This window comes from Phaseolus vulgaris, chromosome 10, assembly GCF_000499845.2.
Source record: "Phaseolus vulgaris cultivar G19833 chromosome 10, P. vulgaris v2.0, whole genome shotgun sequence".
Lineage (NCBI taxonomy): Eukaryota > Viridiplantae > Streptophyta > Magnoliopsida > Fabales > Fabaceae > Phaseolus > Phaseolus vulgaris.
The window spans coordinates 12,837,479-12,856,091 of NC_023750.2; the positions used below are offsets into that span (position 1 = coordinate 12,837,479).

The 18,613-nt window shown below is 51.3% G+C and overlaps 1 protein-coding gene across 1 annotated transcript; it reads right to left on the reverse strand.

Moving 5' to 3' along the window:
- Positions 1 to 16,836: 16,836 nt before the first annotated feature.
- Positions 16,837 to 17,616, reverse strand: LOC137814863 (uncharacterized). The gene has a single exon (XM_068617792.1). It carries the CDS (start codon positions 17,614 to 17,616, stop codon positions 16,837 to 16,839), a length of 780 nt encoding a protein of 259 aa, XP_068473893.1.
- Positions 17,617 to 18,613: the final 997 nt, after the last annotated feature.

Here is an 18,613-nt window from a genome sequence, read left to right on the forward strand (position 1 = left end):
TTAACCAATGAGCCATGTTGTTCGACCCTAGAGTTTATACACAAGAGGGGGGGCTCCCTAAGGAACTATACTGCCCTCATCTTGGTGTTTCTAACTCGGGTGAACGGCTCTTACCGACCTCATCCTTGTTGTACAAAGTCAAGGGACAGGTCTGACTGCGACCTTGCTATAAGAAGTCAAGGGGCAGGCCTTTAACATTCGAACCATACTGTTCTCAGCCTTGGTAAACTTGCGTAAGAGGGAGGTTCATTATGGAACCATATTATTCCCGATCTTGGCGCATTACTTCAAGGGAGAGGTTCATTGTTCATTAGCTGGCGAACCATACTATTCTTCGCCTTGGGGAACTTACACAAGAGGGGCTCATTGGGGAACCAAACTACCTCCGCTCTTGGTATATCACTTCAAGGGAGAGGTTCATTAACTGCACTGCACACACATTTCTTAACTGAATAATTTTATTTGGGTGACCTCGTTAAAAAACCCTTATGAGGGAAAAAGAGCGTCCCCTTAAAACGTGAACAATGCCAAACATCTTTAACTAGAATAAAACTTAAGATTGGTCGGGTTCCAAGTCCGAGGGATCGTGCCACCTTCTAATGTTTCGAGCCTGTATGCTCCATTCCCAAGGGCCTTCATTACTCTAAAGGGACCGATCCACTTAGGAGATAGTTGATTTTCTAACTGGTACGGGTGGGCCTTCGCATCACCAGGTCGGTGACCTGGAACTGCCGAGGTCTCAGCTTGGAGCTGTATTTGTACTTCACCCTCCTCTTCAAGGCTTCAGCCTTGATTCTTGCTTCCTCCCTTACTTCATCTAGTAGGTCCAGGTTCACCTTTCTCTCTTCGTTGGACTCCTCGACCACGAAGTTCTGGAAACACGGTGAGTTCACCTAGATTTCTACTGGAATCATTGCGTCTGAACCGTACACCAAGCTAAAGGGGGTTTTCCTGGTTGTGGACTAGGGAGTAGTGTGGTAAGCCCACACAATTCTAGGAACTTCTTCGGCCTAAGTCCCCTTGGCTTTGTCTAGCCTTCTCTTCAGACCTCTGAGCAGAACTCGATTGGAAGACTCGACCTGCCCGTTTGTCTGGGGTGTTCATCTGACACAAACACCTATTTTACTCCCAGCTTTGTACATAACTTGCCCAATTGTTGGCTTGCAAACTGGGTACCATTGTCAGACACCAATCTCTTTGGAATTCCAAAGCGACATACTATATTTTTTCACACAAAGTGTTGGACCTTATGGGCTATGATTTGCGCCACTGGCTCAGCCTTGATCCACTTTGTGAAATACTCTATGGCAACCACGAGGTACTTCATCTACCGTATTGCTAAAGGGAAAGGCCCCAAAATGTCAATCCCCCAAGTATGAAATGGCCATGGGCTGTAGATTGACCTCAGCTCCTCTGGAGGCGCCTTGTGCCAGTCAGCATGTTGTTGGCACTGTTTGCATCGCTGGGCATACCTCGTGCAATCTTCCCTCATGGTTGGCCAGTAATATTCTTCGCGAATGGCCTTTAACGAGAGGGATCAGCCATCGATGTGGCTACCGCATATTCCCTCGTGCAGTTCTGTCATAATGTGCATGCACTGCTCACTACTTACACATACTAGGACAAGGTGGGTGAATCCGTTCCTGAACAACTTTTCGTCGATCAAGGTGTACTTGCTCGAAATTTTCTTGATTTCCTGGCTTCTGTGGGTTCTAACGGGAGTACTTCATCAGCCAAATAGCGTTGGTAGGGCGTCATCCAAGTTTCTCCTGCTTCAACTTGGTAAACCTGCGACGACATCTCCCCAGCAACCGGGTACACTCTTACTCTGGTGTTTTTATCATTTCTTGTGTTAATGACCGATGACTCCTCCTCACCCCTGCCGATGTGCTGATCCGTTGGACTTCTACCATATTCTCTGTGGTAGTTCGAGGTATCTTTAGGGTCTCCTGAATCACTGTCCTCTACCTGCCCCCCTTGCCCGAAATGACGAGCTTTGCAAGCAAGTCTGCTCAGGCATTCTGTTCTCTAGGCACATGAACTAATTCGAAGACCTCGAACGTCCCCTTTAAAACTTGGACATGCTCCAGGTATGCGGCCATCTGAGGATCTTTTGCTTGGTATTCCCCCGTGACCTGACCTGTGACTAACAAAGAGTCACTCTTTGCGACCAAACCTTTCGCCCCCATCTCCTTGGCCAGCAGCATTCCAGCAATCAGGGCCTCATACTCTGTACCGCCCTGGTGGTCGGGTATGATGACGTGGCACCCTGCTACAGTGTAGGCGTGTTGACAAGGCGCCAGGTTGGCAGTTAGGAAGGAAGTCGGGAGGCACGTGTAGTCGCCGATTGTTAAGTTGGCGTGTTCCGATCTCCAGCTTACCAGAATAGGCGATCGCCAGGTTGAAGATGAAGTCGCCAGATGCAGACCCAGGCGACCAAGCAGTCGGAGATCGCCAGAACAAGCACATCGCCGAAGATGAAGGAGAAGCAGATTATGAAGGCGGCCGGCGAGACCACAGGGAAGGTGTATGAAGGCCCTAACTCGCCAGTTTCAGTAGAGATCGCACTCCTAAGTTAGCTATGCACTGGGCAGTACCATGCATAAGTAACTTAGCCAAAATGAGAGCAGAAGCGGCGCCAAGTCAGGGAGCCTCCAGATGATGGCACGTGTACAGTTGGATGCGAGCCACGTGTCCAAGTCTGTAACTGCCAGGAGAGAGAAAACCACCAGGTATATAAGAGCTCTTAACAGACTTTCTGAGGTACGCACGTTCAGTTCATACACTTTACGCTTGCGAATGACAGAGCTGTTTGTGAGAGAGAATTTGCACGGTTCTAGTTCTTAGTATTTGGTGATACCGTCACTGACTTGAGCGTCGGAGTGCGATCGGCCGCAGCGGCGCCGTGTCGTTTCTTTGCAGGTTCTTGAAGTAGATCCAGGGAGGAACGAAGGTGATAAGCGGTGCGCACGTCGATCCTTTGACGAGGCATTCTCCAGCGCTCCGGTCAACAGGTAGGATCATCAGGCGCCCACCGTGGGGCCGTGTAAAACTTGCTCCCATCCACAGCGTGAGTTCGTGGAAGTTTTCGAGGTTTTCGGCGTGGTTGTGTGCTGGTGCAACCGTCGTTCGCAGTTTCTTTGAGTTTCGTTCGGTAAGTTTGCATTTTGCACCGTCCGTTTGATTTTCAATCGGTGGAGTGAGGTCTTTTGTTGCTTGCGCGCAATCTGTTTGGTGGAAGTTCGAGTTCTTTTGTGGTTTTCTGCGAAGGTTTGCGGTGTTCTTGAGTTCTTGCGCAGTTTCATGAGTTTTCTCCGATTGATCGCTGATTCGATCGTGGTTGAAGTGTTGTTTGCTGTATTCCTGTGGTTCGCTGAAGTTAATGAGAAAGATGAGAAGCAATCGCTCCAGTCCCGTGGCTCCTGTCGCTGCTGAAGGCGACGCCGCCATGACCATGGCGCAGATGGTAGAGATGATGCGCTCGTTGCAGGCAACTGTGGAAGCCTCGCGCGTAGAGCAGGCAAGGATACATGAGGACCTGGTCGCCTCTCGCGCCAGGAACGAGGAGCTCAGCAAGGTAACTGAGGAGCTGCGTCGAGCTCTTCAGGAGCAGCAGGGACGTCCTTCCGCTGAAGAGGTGGCACCGTCGACGCCACCTCGTGTGTTCCCAATGCCTTTTGTTCAGGCGATTACCGACACGCCAATTCCCACGAGCGTGGTTCCGGTTAAAGCTGTTTTTATCGGCGTGGAGGATCCAGAGGCTCATCTGACCACGTTCCACACGCAGATGATGCTGTCGGGAGGGTCAGACGCCGTCTACTGCAAGATGTTCGTGAGCACGCTCCAGGGAACGGCGATGGAGTGGTTTGTGAGCCTGCCTAATGGCCACATAACCAATTTTCAACAATTCTCGAAAATCTTTGTCGAGCAGTACATTGTGAATAAGGCACCGCCCAGGGTGTCCTATGATCTGTTTGATATAAGGCAGTACCATGGGGAGTCCCTCAGAGACTACCTCAATCGCTTCGGAGCGCAGATGGTCAGATCGCCAGCTAAGGATGAAGAAATGCTGGTTTATGCCTTCAAGAAGGGCGTGCAGCCAGGGCCATTCTGCGAGGCCTTGATCAGGGCTCATCCAGCGACGTTTGCTGAAGTCAGGCGACTTGCGGTGGCCCACATCGCCGACGAGAGTGAAGTCGCCGAGAAGAGAGGCAGCGTGGCTCCCGCCAGGCCACGCGCCCAGACCAGGATCCAACCGCAGAGGGTGCTGGAAACGGCGGCGGCGGCCAGAAAAGACCAAAGGACTCGCTATCCTTACGATAGGAAAAATAAGGGAAGAAGCCAAGCGCGCCAACAACCAGCACGCCAACCACCAGCACGCCGGGAATACAATCGCCCGCCTAAGCACAAATTTGTCATGGGACTAGCGGACCTGATCGCTATCCCTAACATATCTGCTAGGTTGAAGGCGCCCGAGAAGGTGGGCGACAAGGTGCTGGGGTCAAAACCGGACGCCTGGTGCGAGTTCCACCAGTGTTTTGGCCACAACCTGGACTCGTGTTTGTCTTTAGGATACCAGCTCGACGATCTGGTTAAGAGCGGGTTCCTAAATGACTATCTGCTGGATAGAAGGACGGGGGGAGCGTCGAGTTCCCAGCCAGCAGGTGGAGAAGCCCAGCAACACGAGATGCCTATCCATGGGGAGATCCACACCATTGCAGGGGGTTTCTCAGGTGGTGGATGCACCGCATCGCAGAGGAAAAAGTACGCGCGATCGGTGATGGCAGTGGACATGTTTGAAGATCACTCGCCGGAAGTGGACATCACGTTCACAAAGCAGGATCTTCGGGACGTTGTGCCTCATGACAACGATCCCATTGTTATTTCGTTGATCACGGCGGGAAGGAAGGTCCACAGAGTTCTGGTGGACCAAGGAAGCTCGGCAGACGTGATGTTCTGGCCGACTTTCACGCAGCTGGAATTGCCCCTTGACCAGCTAAGGCCCTATGGAGGATGCTTGTATGGGTTCGCTGGCGACCAGGTGGAGGTCAGGGGGTACATTGAGCTGAGAACCACGTTTACAGATGAGGCTGGGTCGAGGACGGAGAAAATCAAGTACCTCATCGTAAACGCCCCCTCAGCGTATAACATCCTGTTGGCAAGGCCCACTCTTAACAGGATAGGTGCCATTCCGTCGACTCGGCACATGAAGGTGAAGTTGCCGTCAATGGAAGGGGTGGTGATCACGATAAAGTCTGATCAGAAAGAAGCGAAAAGGTGCTATGAGAATAGCCTGAAAAATAAAAGATCAGTGAGCTATGTAACAACCACCCCGCCTCCTGGTGTGAAGCCCAAACCGCCGGTAACAGAGGAGGCCGCCGGAAGGGATGTAGAGATGGTGGATGCTGAGCTGGGGGAGAGGAATGCTGGCCTGGAGGAAGAAGAGGCACGGAATCGCCCTGAGGAAGCAAGGGAACAGGGAATCGCCAGGGCGGTGATCGCCAGAGAATCCAAGCCCAAACCTGTCGAGCAGTGGCTCGAAAAAGAGATCGGAGGGAAAATCTTCAAGCTGGGAAGATCTCTGGAAGTCGATCTCCAGGACCAGATCGCCAAGGTGATTGAGCGGCATCTGGACGCGTTTGCATGGTCCGCCTCGGACATGCCCGGGATTGATCCCGACTTTCTGTGCCATCATCTGGCGATGGACAACATGGTGAGACCAGTGCGACAAAGGAGAAGGAAATTCAATGAGGAGAGGAGGCAGGCGATCAGGGACGAAACACAGAAACTCCTCGCTGCAGGCCACATCAGGGAAGTCCAGTACCCTGAATGGTTGGCAAATGTCGTACTGGTGAAGAAGAGTAACGGGAAATGGCGCATGTGCGTCGATTTCACCGATCTGAATAAAGCTTGCCCAAAGGATTCGTATCCTTTACCAAGCATTGATGCCCTGGTTGATAGTGCTGCAGGGTGCAAGCTGCTGAGTTTCCTGGATGCCTTCTCGGGTTATAATCAGATCAAGATGCATCCCATGGATGAAGAGAAAACAGCCTTCATGACGGAAAGGTCGTGCTACTGCTATAAGGTGATGCCGTTTGGGCTGAAGAACGCGGGGGCCACGTACCAGAGGTTGATGGATCGAGTACTTGCACCAATGCTGGGAAGGAACGTGCAAGCCTACGTCGATGACATGGTCGTGACCTCGCAGGAGAAGAGCAAGCACGTTGCAGACTTGGAAGAATTGTTCACGACGATCGCCAAGTTCAAGTTAAAGCTCAACCCGGAGAAATGCATTTTCGGCGTGGAGGCTGGAAAATTTCTGGGTTTTCTCTTGACTGAAAGAGGAATAGAAGCTAACCCGGACAAGTGTGCCGCCATCTTGGCGATGAGAAGCCCGGCTACAGTAAAAGAAGTCCAGCAGCTGACAGGTCGGATGGCAGCCCTATCTCGCTTCGTGTCAGCTAGCGGAGAAAAGGGGCATCCCTATTTTCAGTGTCTGCGGCGCAATAACAAGTTCGCTTGGACGAAAGAGTGCGAGGAAGCTTTCGTCAAGCTGAAGGAGTATTTGGCGAGCCCGCCGGTTCTGTGCAAACCGCTGGCGGGAATCCCTCTCAGGTTGTACTTCGCTGTGACTGAGAGGGCGGTGAGTGCGGTGCTCGCCCAGGATCAAGATCAGGCTCAGAAGCCTATTTATTTTGTGAGTAAGGTGTTGCAGGGCCCAGAAACGAGATATCAGGCCCTGGAGAAGGCTGCGCTGGCTGTGGTGTTTTCGGCGAGGAGGTTGCGCCACTACTTCCACAGCTTCACAATACTGGTGATGACTGACCTGCCCATCCAGAAGGTCTTGAAGAAACCTGACGTTGCGGGAAGAATGGTGAAGTGGGCAGTGGAGTTGTCAGAGTTTGATATTAAATATGAGCCCCGAGGCCCGATCAAGGGGCAAATCTTTGCCGATTTTGTGGTCGAGCTCTCATCAGAGGCGACGCGGGTTGAAGGAGACGATTTCCGTTGGGTACTCTCGGTGGATGGATCGTCGAACCAGCAGGGTAGCGGTGCTGGAGTCATATTGGAAGGACCCAACGGCGTGCTGATCGAGCAATCTTTGAGGTTTGCCTTTAAAGCCAGCAACAATCAAGCAGAGTATGAGGCGTTGATCGCCGGGATTTTACTGGCCAAGGAGATGGGAGCTAGGGTGCTGATGGCTAAGAGTGACTCGCTGCTAGTCACAGGGCAAGTAACAGGCGAGTTTCAGGCTAAAGATCCACAAATGGCGGCTTACTTGGCGTATGTGCAGGAATTGAAGAGTTCCTTTGCCTCTTTTGAAGTAGTACATGTGCCCCGAGAACAGAATGCCCGAGCTGACTTGCTTGCTAAGCTCGCCAGTTCAGGCAAGGGGGTAGGCAGAGGACGGTGATTCAAGAAACTCTGAAGACGCCGAGGGCATTTGTAGCAGATCACCTGGTCCTTCAGATAAGCAAGACGACGGAGAAAGCAGCGAGAAGCCATAAGTCTTTGACGCAAGAAACTCTGAGATCGCCGAGAGTTAGAGCATGTCGAGGAGAGAAGGTGGACGTGATGCAGGTCTGCGCCACCCATGAGCCAGACACTTGGATAACGCAATACAAGCGGTGTTTGGCAAATGGCCTCCTCCCGCTGGATCCAACAGAAGCTAGGAAGGTAAAGAAAAATTCTAGCAAATACACGTTGATTGATGGCGATCTGTACAGGTTTGGGTTCACTCACCCGCTCCTGGAATGCATACACGGCGAGAAGTGCACGAGAGTTATGGCAGAGCTCCACGAAGGTATATGTGGAAGCCACGTCGGGGGTCGAGCTCTGGCCGCGAGGACTCTCCGTGCAGGCTACTACTGGCCATCTATGAGAGAAGATTGCAAGAAGTATGCCCAGTGCTGCAAACAATGCCAGCAGCACGCCGATTGGCACAAGGCACCTCCCGAGGAGTTGAAGTCGATCTATAGCCCTTGGCCGTTTCATACTTGGGGAATCGACATCCTGGGACCTTTGCCACTGGCGATCAGGCAGATGAAGTACTTGGTGGTGGCGATTGAGTATTTCACCAAGTGGATCGAAGCAGAACCAGTGGCCCAGATCACCGCACACAAGATCGAAGGTTTTGTATGGAAGAACATCGTGTGCCTGTTTGGAGTGCCTAAGCGCCTGGTGTCAGATAATGGGACGCAGTTTGCAAGCCACCTGTTGAAGAAGCTTTGTGAAGGGGTTGGAATTCAACAAGTGTTTGCATCCGTCGAGCACCCTCAGACGAATGGCCAGGTGGAATCAGCTAATCGGGTGTTGTTAAGAGGTTTGAAGAGAAGGCTTGAGAAAGCCAAGGGAAGTTGGGCTGAGGAGGTGCCCCGCATAGTCTGGGCGTACCACACCACCGAGCAGTCAGGAACCCATGAGACCCCGTTTAGCTTGGTCTATGGGTGCGACGCCATGATTCCAGTGGAGATCCAGGAGAGCTCGCCGAGATTCCAGAACTTTGTAGAGGAAGACTCGAATGAAGAGAGAAGGCTGAACCTGGATCTGCTGGATGAAGTCAGGGAAGAGGCGAGGCTCAAGGCTGAGGCGGTGAAGAGGAGGATCGAGCGAAGGTACAACTCTAAGGTGATGCCAAGGCAGTTTAGAGAAGGCGATCTGGTGATGAGGAAGGCCCACCAGTACGAGATGGAGAATAAACTATCACCCAAGTGGACTGGACCGTTCAGAATAACCGAGGCGCTCGGGAACGGGGCCTACCGCTTAGAGACGCTGGAAGGAGGAGCGATCCCTCGTACCTGGAACGCCACACACCTGAAGTTGTACTATAGTTAAGAGCTTTGTAAGTAAAGACAAACACAAATGTTATATTATGATGTCTCTGTTAAAACAGTTTCAAGGGGGCACTCTTTTTTCCCTAAGGAGGGTTTTTAATGAGGCCACCCAATAAAAGAAGAGTTTTCGAAGTATAAGGTGTTTTCAGATTGCATGTGTGCTATTTTCGAAAGTTTTGAAGAAAGACCTTGTCATTTGTACATGATTTAAGGCAAGAAAAGATATATCGCGTGCTTTCTAAAAAGTTTTAAGTCCTCATCGTTTTCCGGCGATTGGAGGCACCAGTTAAGTTTTAAGTCCTCATCGTTTTTCGGCGATTGGAGGCACCAGTTAAGTTTTAAAGTCCTCATCGTCTTTCGGCGATCGGAGGCACCAGATGAAAGACCTCAACGCCCTCGCGCGTTCTGAGGCAAGTAAAGACCTCCTCGCCGTCGAGCGAGTGCAGGCGAGAAAGAGAAAAAGCCCTCCGTGTTTCTGGGAGCGAGAAGATGTAACTCCTGGGGCAATGTAGAGGCAAGTAAAGACCTCCTCGCCGTCGAGCGAGTGCAGGCGAGAAAGAGAAAAAGCCCTCCGTGTTTCTGGGAGCGAGAAGATGTAACTCCTGGGGCAATGTAGAGGCAAGTAAAGACCTCCTCGCCGTCGAGCGAGTGCAGGCGAGAAAGAGAAAAAGCCCTCCGTGTTTCTGGGAGCGAGAAGATGTAACTCCTGGGGCAATGTAGAGGCAAGTAAAGACCTCCTCGCCGTCGAGCGAGTGCAGGCGCGAAAGAGAAAAAGTCCTCCGTGTTTCTGGGAGCGAGAAGATGTAACTCCTGGGGCAATGTAGAGGCAAGTTAAAGACCTCCTCGCCGTCGAGCGAGTGCAGGCGAGAAAAAAGGAAAGGTCCTCAGTGCATCCAGGGGGGAGGAGATGTACACCCTGGGCAAGTTGAGGCACCAGATAAAGTCCTTATCGCCGTTGAGCGAGCTAAGGCCAGTTAAAGACCTCCTCGCCGTCGAGCGAGTGCAGGCGAGAGAAAGAAAAGGTCCTCAGTGCATCCAGGGGGGAGGAGATGTGCACCCTGGGCAAGTTGAGGCACCAAACAAAGTCCTTCTCGCCGATGAGCGAGTTCAGGCGAGTTAAAAGACCTTCTCGCTTACGTGCGAGCATAGGCAAGATAAAATCCTTCTCGTCTCGAACGAGTTCAGGTATGGCGAAGAGGGTGGAAGAAGCTTGAAAGGTGGCTAAGGTAGGTTCGAAGAGAACGCCTAGCCAGCCGGTCTTTTGCTCTGAAGTTCAGGAGGGAAAAGGAAGATTCCAAAGGGCGCTTCTACCCCAGATAAAGGAACGATTGCCAAAGCATGAGGCTAGAAAAAGCTGATGTTACCAAGGGGTCTTGGCGATCGGGAAAAGTTCAAACGACGGCGAGAAGGTTGAAAGACTTGTTTGATAAAGCAGGTCGAGTGGGACGTTGTTTGAGCCAATCATTGAGTTACAGTTCGTTGTTCGAAGGGTATTCTTGCGAGAGGTTAGTTGCCTTAAGAATACAAGTTGTTTAAAGTGATTTTTGCTTAAGTTTGAATTGGCTCGAGGCGGTTACGTCAAAAGTCGCGTTTGCAAAATCACTAAGTTAAATCCGACAAAGTTAAACATGCAAAGAAGGCTAAAGCGCTTAAAAGGAGTCAGGGGAGAAAATATCCAAGTTTTGTGATTAAAATAAGTATTTGTTCAAAACACATATGCAAGAGTTTTTATAGAGTAATACGAGGGAAATTATGAAGTAGCAGATGAGGTGGAGTGGATTAGTCTTCAGCAGGAACGACCTTTCCATCTACTACTTCGTTGTTCAACGACACCATGCTGAGGTCGAGATCGGGGAATAGGCATGCGAATTGCTCCCGAGCGGCTTCGAATCCAGCAGTCAGAATCTGAGCAGAGTTTAGCTTAAGTTCTTCAAATTGCCCTTGAAGTTCTTCAACCTGTTTCTTGAGCTCTTTGTTCTGCTGCTCCTGCTCTTCAACCTGTTTTCGGAGTTGTTTGTTGGTCTCTTGAGCATGGAGAAGGTCGTCAGTAACCTTCTTGGATTCTGTTTGAGCTTGGGCCAACTCAGCAGCCATCTTCCCTTTCTCCTTGTTTGCCTCGGCGAGATCAGCCATGGCGTCGTCCCTCGCTTTTTCTACTTGTCCAAGTAGCTTCTCGCGGTCAATCGACCTCTGCTCCAGTTTTTGCACCCTGGCGGCGTCAGCTTGAATGTGAGCCTCCAGGTCGCTCGCCTTGGTGCGCAGAGGCACGATTTTGCTTTCTAGCTCAACTTTCTCTTGGGCAAGTTCATGGACTTTGCGGCGAAGGTCAGCAGCTTCCTTGCGCGCCAGCCTGAGCTCGGTATTGAGGGCATCCTCCACTCGGGTGTGATCAAGCTCTGCGAGCGTCAGGCTGAATGACATCTTCTCCACCTCGATCTTCATAGTGCTATTTTCAGTCTTGAGGTGGTAGAGATCGTCTTGAAGCCTCCTGGTGGAGCTCTCCACAGCCCTCGTTATGATCGATGGGATATCCTCTGCTATGTTTTTAAGTTTGGCAGTCAGAGGTTCCCACATCCTTGTGACTTCGAGGGAAAGGTTTGCTGCTTGGAGAGGCGCCAGGGGGGCTTGTTGAGGGTTCTCGCCGCCACCTTCCTTAGCAGGATTTTCAGTGTTTGCTTCTTGGCGTGGCGACGCAATCGGGGATTCGGTAATTAGAATTGGAGAGGTGTGAGCAACCTCATCCCCGATTGGAACGTTCTCTGCAGCTGAAGTGTTTGAAGGGGGGCCCCCTCCAGCTGAGATGTGTGGCGTAGAGGCACTTGGGGGGTCCTCCAGAAAATTTGGCTCTTGAGCCTCAGCTGCTGGTGGCGCAGTGGCCAGTGGAGTTGCTTGGACTGGTGATGAAGGGGCTTGTGGTGTTGGCGATGAGGGAGGAGGAGCGGGCGTTGATGGTGGTGATGAGGTTGGAAGAGGGGGTGGAGCAGGTGGAGAAGATGGTGCCACCCTTTTCCTCTTTGTAACGAGGCCATCCTCAGTGACCTCGTCGTCCTCTTCCTCCTCCTCTTGGACGACTTGGGGGGCTTTTCGCTTAGGCCTCTTAAGGACCAGTTTCTTGCGCTGGGTGGGTTCCTTGGGCGGTGATCGCCCATGAACGATGGCCTTCTCGACCGCCGAGTTGGGCACCGTCTGGGAACCAGTCGCCAACCCGTGGTTTCGGGCGAGCGCCTTTAAGTCGGCGAGCATGTTTTTACCCAACATATTGTCTGCACGAAACGAAAATGCATGAGTTAGCTCAGAGAAGAAAACAACAAGTGTATGAGGTAATAAAACAGCAAAACAGGTAGTACATGCAGAAAAGGTAAAACCAAAGTCTTGTGCGTATCGCACAAGACGCCCAGAAGCAATATCAGAAGCAGTATCAAAGCAACAGTTTGGATGTCCTAACCTATTTGGAATTCTAGCTGGTCCTCAAAGAATTCGAAGGAGATCAAGGTGGGGGTCAGGAATGTTATGTTGGCATCCGACACCCTCTTCCAGAATAGACAGAGGTCTCTGTCCAAAGCTCCCATGCTATCAGGACTTCTGGGCCTCCTGAAGCAGCTCTTGGACTCCTTTTTCCCCTTGTCCACCCAGTACAAGGGGAAGCCATCAAGAAGGGAGGTGTCTTTATCGTTTGCGCGTACTTGGATGAACTTCCCCTTCCAGTCCTTGTACGATTGCTGGAAGATGGTAAAAATGGATCTCCCAGCAATGGCATTCAGGCTGACCCATAGGCGGTCTCCTGGGTGCTTGGCCTCAAAAAGAAACAAAAACACGTCCACCGACGCGGGCAACCCCAGGTGGTAGCATGTTATTTGAAAGGCTCGAACAAACGCCCAGCTGTTGGGGTGAAGCTGGGCGGCAGCAATATTGAGCTCGGTTAAAAGTTCCCTCTCGAATCGGGTGAGGGGAAACCTGAGCTTGACCTTTTTGAAGAAAGTTGTGTAGACAAAGCAAAAGGGGCCGTCGGCGCTTACTTTGTCATCAGCGCACACTGGCAGAGCGGCGGGGCAAGGCAGCACCATCATCCTCTCGTCGTGCTCCTTGTGAAACGATTGATAGGCCTCGTCCCCCTTTGTCAACCGCAAAACTGCTCCCGCAGTGTTCACCGACGAGGTCTCCTTCAGAAGGGTTGGGGTGGCCCAAGGATATAATGTTTTGAAGTCTGGCAGAGGGACGGGGGCTCCTCCAGCGTTAGGTGGAGTCGCCTGGGCCAGAGCAGTTTGGGAAGATGCAGGCCTCTCAGCCTGCGAAGAGGAAGCGCCACGAACTTGCGTTGAGTCGTGTGCTTGTGAAGGAGGGTTTCGTGCTGATGGAGGGGGTTCGGGGTAATCTTGGTGCGAGTCATGATGGCAGCTGCAAAGGAAGAAGAAAGGAAAAATGATCAGGAGGGTTACGAAGGCTGACTCGGTCATGGAAGAGAGGTGAAACGACGAACGAATGTGAGTTCGTTGCGACGATCGACAAAGCCCTAAGTTACGCAGAAGAGAAATGGAAAAACGACCCACAGCGTATGCACCAGGCAGTTACAGGATGATGCAAATCGGTGAAAATGCAAGGAAACCCAGCAGATAAAGGAAAGTAATTACCTTTCAATGATCAGGAAGACGAGGGAGGAAGATGGTGATCTGGAACGTTGAAGAGCGTTGAGAGTTTTCGCAGAGGGAAGTTAGAGCGTTTTGCAAGCACGAAGAAAGTGATGGAACAGTGGAACGTAATGGGTTTAAGGGTTTTCGAAATGGTTTTGGGAAGCGCTAACGGCAGATGAAGATAGCCGTTGATGAAAGCCACGTGTCGAACGATGCGCGAAGGGTTTGGTGGAGCGTCAGAGCAGCAGAAAGTACTATCGCTTGGAATTCTGCGTCAGTGCCACGTAGACCGGTGTTAACGAAGGCTCTTTCAGTCTTTTCGCTAGACAAGTCTTCGCTTAAGACTGGGGGGCTTGTGTACCGCCCTGGTGGTCGGGTATGATGACGTGGCACCCTGCTACAGTGTAGGCGTGTTGACAAGGTGCCAGGTTGGCAGTTAGGAAGGAAGTCGGGAGGCACGTGTAGTCGCCGATTGTTAAGTTGGCGTGTTCCGATCTCCAGCTTACCAGAATAGGCGATCGCCAGGTTGAAGATGAAGTCGCCAGATGCAGACCCAAGCGACCAAGCAGTCGGAGATCGCCAGAACAAGCACATCGCCGAAGATGAAGGAGAAGCAGATTATGAAGGCGGCCGGCGAGACCACAGGGAAGGTGTATGAAGGCCCTAACTCGCCAGTTTCAGTAGAGATCGCACTCCTAAGTTAGCTATGCACTGGACAGTACCATGCATAAGTAACTTAGCCAAAATGAGAGCAGAAGCGGCGCCAAGTCAGGGAGCCTCCAGATGATGGCACGTGTACAGTTGGATGCGAGCCACGTGTCCAAGTCTGTAACTGCCAGGAGAGAGAAAACCACCAGGTATATAAGAGCTCTTAACAGACTTTCTGAGGTACGCACGTTCAGTTCATACACTTTACGCTTGCGAGTGACAGAGCTGTTTGTGAGAGAGAATTTGCACGATTCTAGTTCTTAGTATTTGGTGATACCGTCACTGACTTGAGCGTCGGAGTGCGATCGGCCGCAGCGGCGCCGTGTCGTTTCTTTGCAGGTTCTTGAAGTAGATCCAGGGAGGAACGAAGGTGATAAGCGGTGCGCACGTCGATCCTTTGACGAGGCATTCTCCAGCGCTCCGGTCAACAGGCAGGATCATACTCTGCTTGGTTGTTACTGGCATTGAAAGCGAACCGTAGGGCCTGCTCAATCAGCAACCCATCTGGTCCTTCCAAGATGACATCAACCCCACTACTTTGTTGGTTTGAGGAACCGTCTACAAAGAGCACCCATTTGAAACCTGCTCCCTCTTGGTGTGTGGCTGCTGAGGAGAGCTCTACTACAAAGTCAGCGTAAACTTGGCTTTTGATGGGGCCTCTAGGCTCATACTGTACATCAAACTCAGAAAGCTCTACTACCCATCGCACCATTCTACGTACCACATCTGGCTTTTGCAAGACCTTGCGAATTGGAAGGTTTGTCATTACTATTACGGTGAAGCTTTGAAAGTAATGGCGAAGTCTTCGCGCTGAGTACACTACTGCCAGAGCCGCTTTCTCTGGGGCCTGTCACCTCACCTCTGGCCCTTGCAACACCTTGCTGACGAAGTAGATCGGTTTCTGCACCTGGTCTTATTCTTGCAGCAGAATCGAACTAATCGTCTTCTCTGTAACTGCGAAGTATAGGCGAAAGGGAGTACCTAGCTTTGGTTTGCACAATACTAGTGGACTAGCCAGGTACTCCTTCAGCTTCACAAATGCCTTTTTGCACTCCCGGGTCCATTCGAACCTGTTGTTTCTCTTCAGGCACTGGAAGTAAGGATGCCCCTTGTCTCCTGCTGCCGATACGAATTTGGACAGAGCAGCCATGCGCCCTGTTAACTGCTGCACCTCTTTGACTGAGATTGGGTTCCTCATTGCTATTATCGCAGCGCACTTCTCGGGATTCGCCTCTATCCCACGTTCAGTGAGTAGAAACCCCAAGAACTTGCCTGCCTCGACCCCGAACACACACTTCTCTAGGTTCAGTTTCAGCCTGTACTTCGCTATTGTAGTGAATAGCTCTTCCAGGTCTGCCACGTGTTGTTCCTTTTGCTAGGAGGTGACCACCATGTCATCTACATATGCTTGGACATTTCGCCCTAACGTGGGCGCTAGTACTTTGTCCATCAACCTCTGGTAGGTGACACTTGCGTTCTTCAGTCCAAAGGGCATCATCACCTTGTAGCAATAACAAGACAACTCTGTCATAAACGTTGTCTTGCACTCGTCCCTGGGGTGTATCATGATCTGGTTGTAACCAGAGAAGGCATCCATGAAGCTGAGTAATCTACATTCAGACGCACTGTCTACCAAGGCGTCGATACTAGGCAGCGGGTAGGAGTCCTTCGGACAGGCCTTGTTGAGGTCTTTGAATTCAACACACATCCTCCACTTCTTGTTGGCCTTTTTCGCCAATACCACATTGGCCAGCAACTCGGGGTACTGAATCTCCCTAACGTGACCAGCTTTCAACAGCTTCTCGGTCTCCTCATTGAACTTTCGTCTTCTCTGGCGAATAGGTCGAACCTGGGGATCCATGGTGAGACAGTGACACAAGAAGTCGGGGTCTATGCCAGGCATGTCTGAGGTAGATCACGCGAAAGCATCGAGGTGCCTTGCTATGACCTCGACAATTTGATCCTGCGACTCTTGGCTTAAAGTCCTCCCAAGCTTGAACATCTTCCCACCGATCTCTCTATCCAACACGTCTCTGGCGGGTTCAGGTCGCCTCGCCCAGGCGATCTCTGCAAGGGTGACCCCTTCTTGCCTTGGAGGCTGGGTAGTAACAGCGAACACCCCTCTCTTCGTCTTGAGGCTATTTTCGTAACACTTCTTAGCCTCTTTCTGGTCATATTTGATGGTGATCACCATACAGTATACGAAGTTGTGCCATCCGTGAAGGTCGTCCTTAGCTCTATATGCCCACGCACCTCCACTTGGTCTCCAGTGAAACCCTACAAGCACCCAGTATAGGGCCTCAACTGGTCTGGAGACAACTGCAACTTCTTGAAGGTTTACCAGAACATCACGTCGGCCTAGCTTCCTTGGTCTATAAGGACGCAGTACACCCTTCTTCCTGCTGTGACTAACGAAATTACCACCGGGTCATTGTCGTGGGGTACGACATCTTGGCGGTCGGCCTTGGTGAAGATAAGGTCGACGTCGGGGTCTGATCTACCTCCTGTACTTCTACTGCCATCACTTCGCGCGTACTTCTTTCGCTGGGAGGCGGTGCATCCTCCTCCTGAAAACCCTATAGAGATCATGTTGATCTCCTCATGAATGGGCACCTCGTGCCCCTGATCTGCCCCTACAGTCACTGATCGTTTTACTGCTCTTGAAGTTAATCCTTCAAGAAGTCGCTTTTCACTAGCTCATCTAGTTGGTGTGTCGGGGCCAAGAAATTAAGTATGTAGTGGCCATGTGCTTGGTGGAACTCACACAAAGCGTTCTTGTTGGGGCCCATCTTCCTGTCGGTCTTTGCGGGTACCTTCAGCCTTGCCGCTATGTTCGGGATAGCGATTAGCTCCTTGAGCTCCACTCGAAAATTATGTTTCGGGGGCGGGTCCCTTCGTGTGTGTGTCCATGCTTGGGATTGCTCGTAGGGTTTTCCAGCTCCCTTTTTCTCTGTGGTCACCTCGTGCACCCTCATGGGTTGAGTTCGTCCTGTTGCTCGAGGTCGAATAGGACCGACAAGACCGTGTTTCTCCGTGACTCGATCATCTGCGGCGATGTGTGCCAACGCCCGACGTCTGATCTCGGTGAATGTCTTCGGGTAGAACCTTAACAGCGATTCGCTGAAAGGTCCTGGCAGCATTCCCTTGACAAAGGCATGCACTATCATGGCCTCATCCGTGGGTTTCAACCTTACCACCTGGACCCCAAACCTGTTCAAGTAGTCCTTCATGGACTCCCCCTGGTACTGTTTAATGTTAAAGACATCATAAGAAAGTCGGATGGGGGACTTGTTAACAAGGTATTGTTCCCTGAACAGCGTCGCAAACTGGTCGAAGGTGGTGATGTGTCCATCGGAGAGACTGACAAACCACTCTAACGTCGCGCCTGCCAACGTGCTCATGAGCAGCTTGCAGTACACAACGTCAGATCCTCCTGTGAGCATCATCTAAGTGTGGAACATTGTGAGATGGGCCTCTAGGTCGTGCACACCTGTGAGATGGGCCTCCAGGGGGGCACTACACCTGTGGCTACAACAGATCTTTGCCTCGTACTCCTCATATTGCTGGTAGAAACTCTCAACACGATTGTGAGTGGGACCTTGCTTTAACGGGCCCCACGGTGGGCGCCAAATGTTCCTGTCGTTTGACTCGCTTAGCTGGTTGACTCTACGACAGTCTTTGGCCCTTCTATCTCCGCTTGAGAATCGTACTTCGAAATCTCTCACCTGCAAAGACAAAGGGGCGCCTTGATGACCGTTTGCACTTCGACTCTCAAGTCAGTATAAGGGCAAAGAAACACCAAGTGTATAAAGTAGTTTCAGTGTTAGAAACTATGTGTCTTGCTAGGGTTTTTGGCATCCTTTATATAGGTTGAAACTAGGGTTTAGTTGTTACCCTTGTCTAAGGTTCCTTGGGGAACGTCCTTGCGCCGCTATTTACATAATCTTAGTGTATCTGGCACATAGGACTTCCCTTAACTGGAGTGCAACGAATAACAGAGTGGTCGCCTGGGTACCAACTTGTGCACTTAATATCTGGCGCCATCTATTTCTACGAGTGCCCTAAGTATCCACGTGGCATGCATGCAACTTCCCTTGGAAACCCTAACCCTAATGGTTCTTAGCGCCTCTAAGGATTATTCTCACGTGTCACGCATGTATGCACTATACACATCACATGCATGGATCCCTCGTGACTTAGGCTTCCCTCATATCTGATATTCTAACTGATGATTTAGGATAATTCTAGGACCCACCTCTAAGGGCCCATCATAACGTTTAGACGCCGATGTCCGATCTCTCTTTCTGTCAGCTAGGGCCGATGTCGATCTCCAACATCAGGGTCTATGGTACCGATGTCCGAAGACTGACCAATCCTCTGATAGGTGCGTCTGGGCCCACCTTATGTGGCCCCCTTCCACTATTAGGCACCGATGTGCGATGT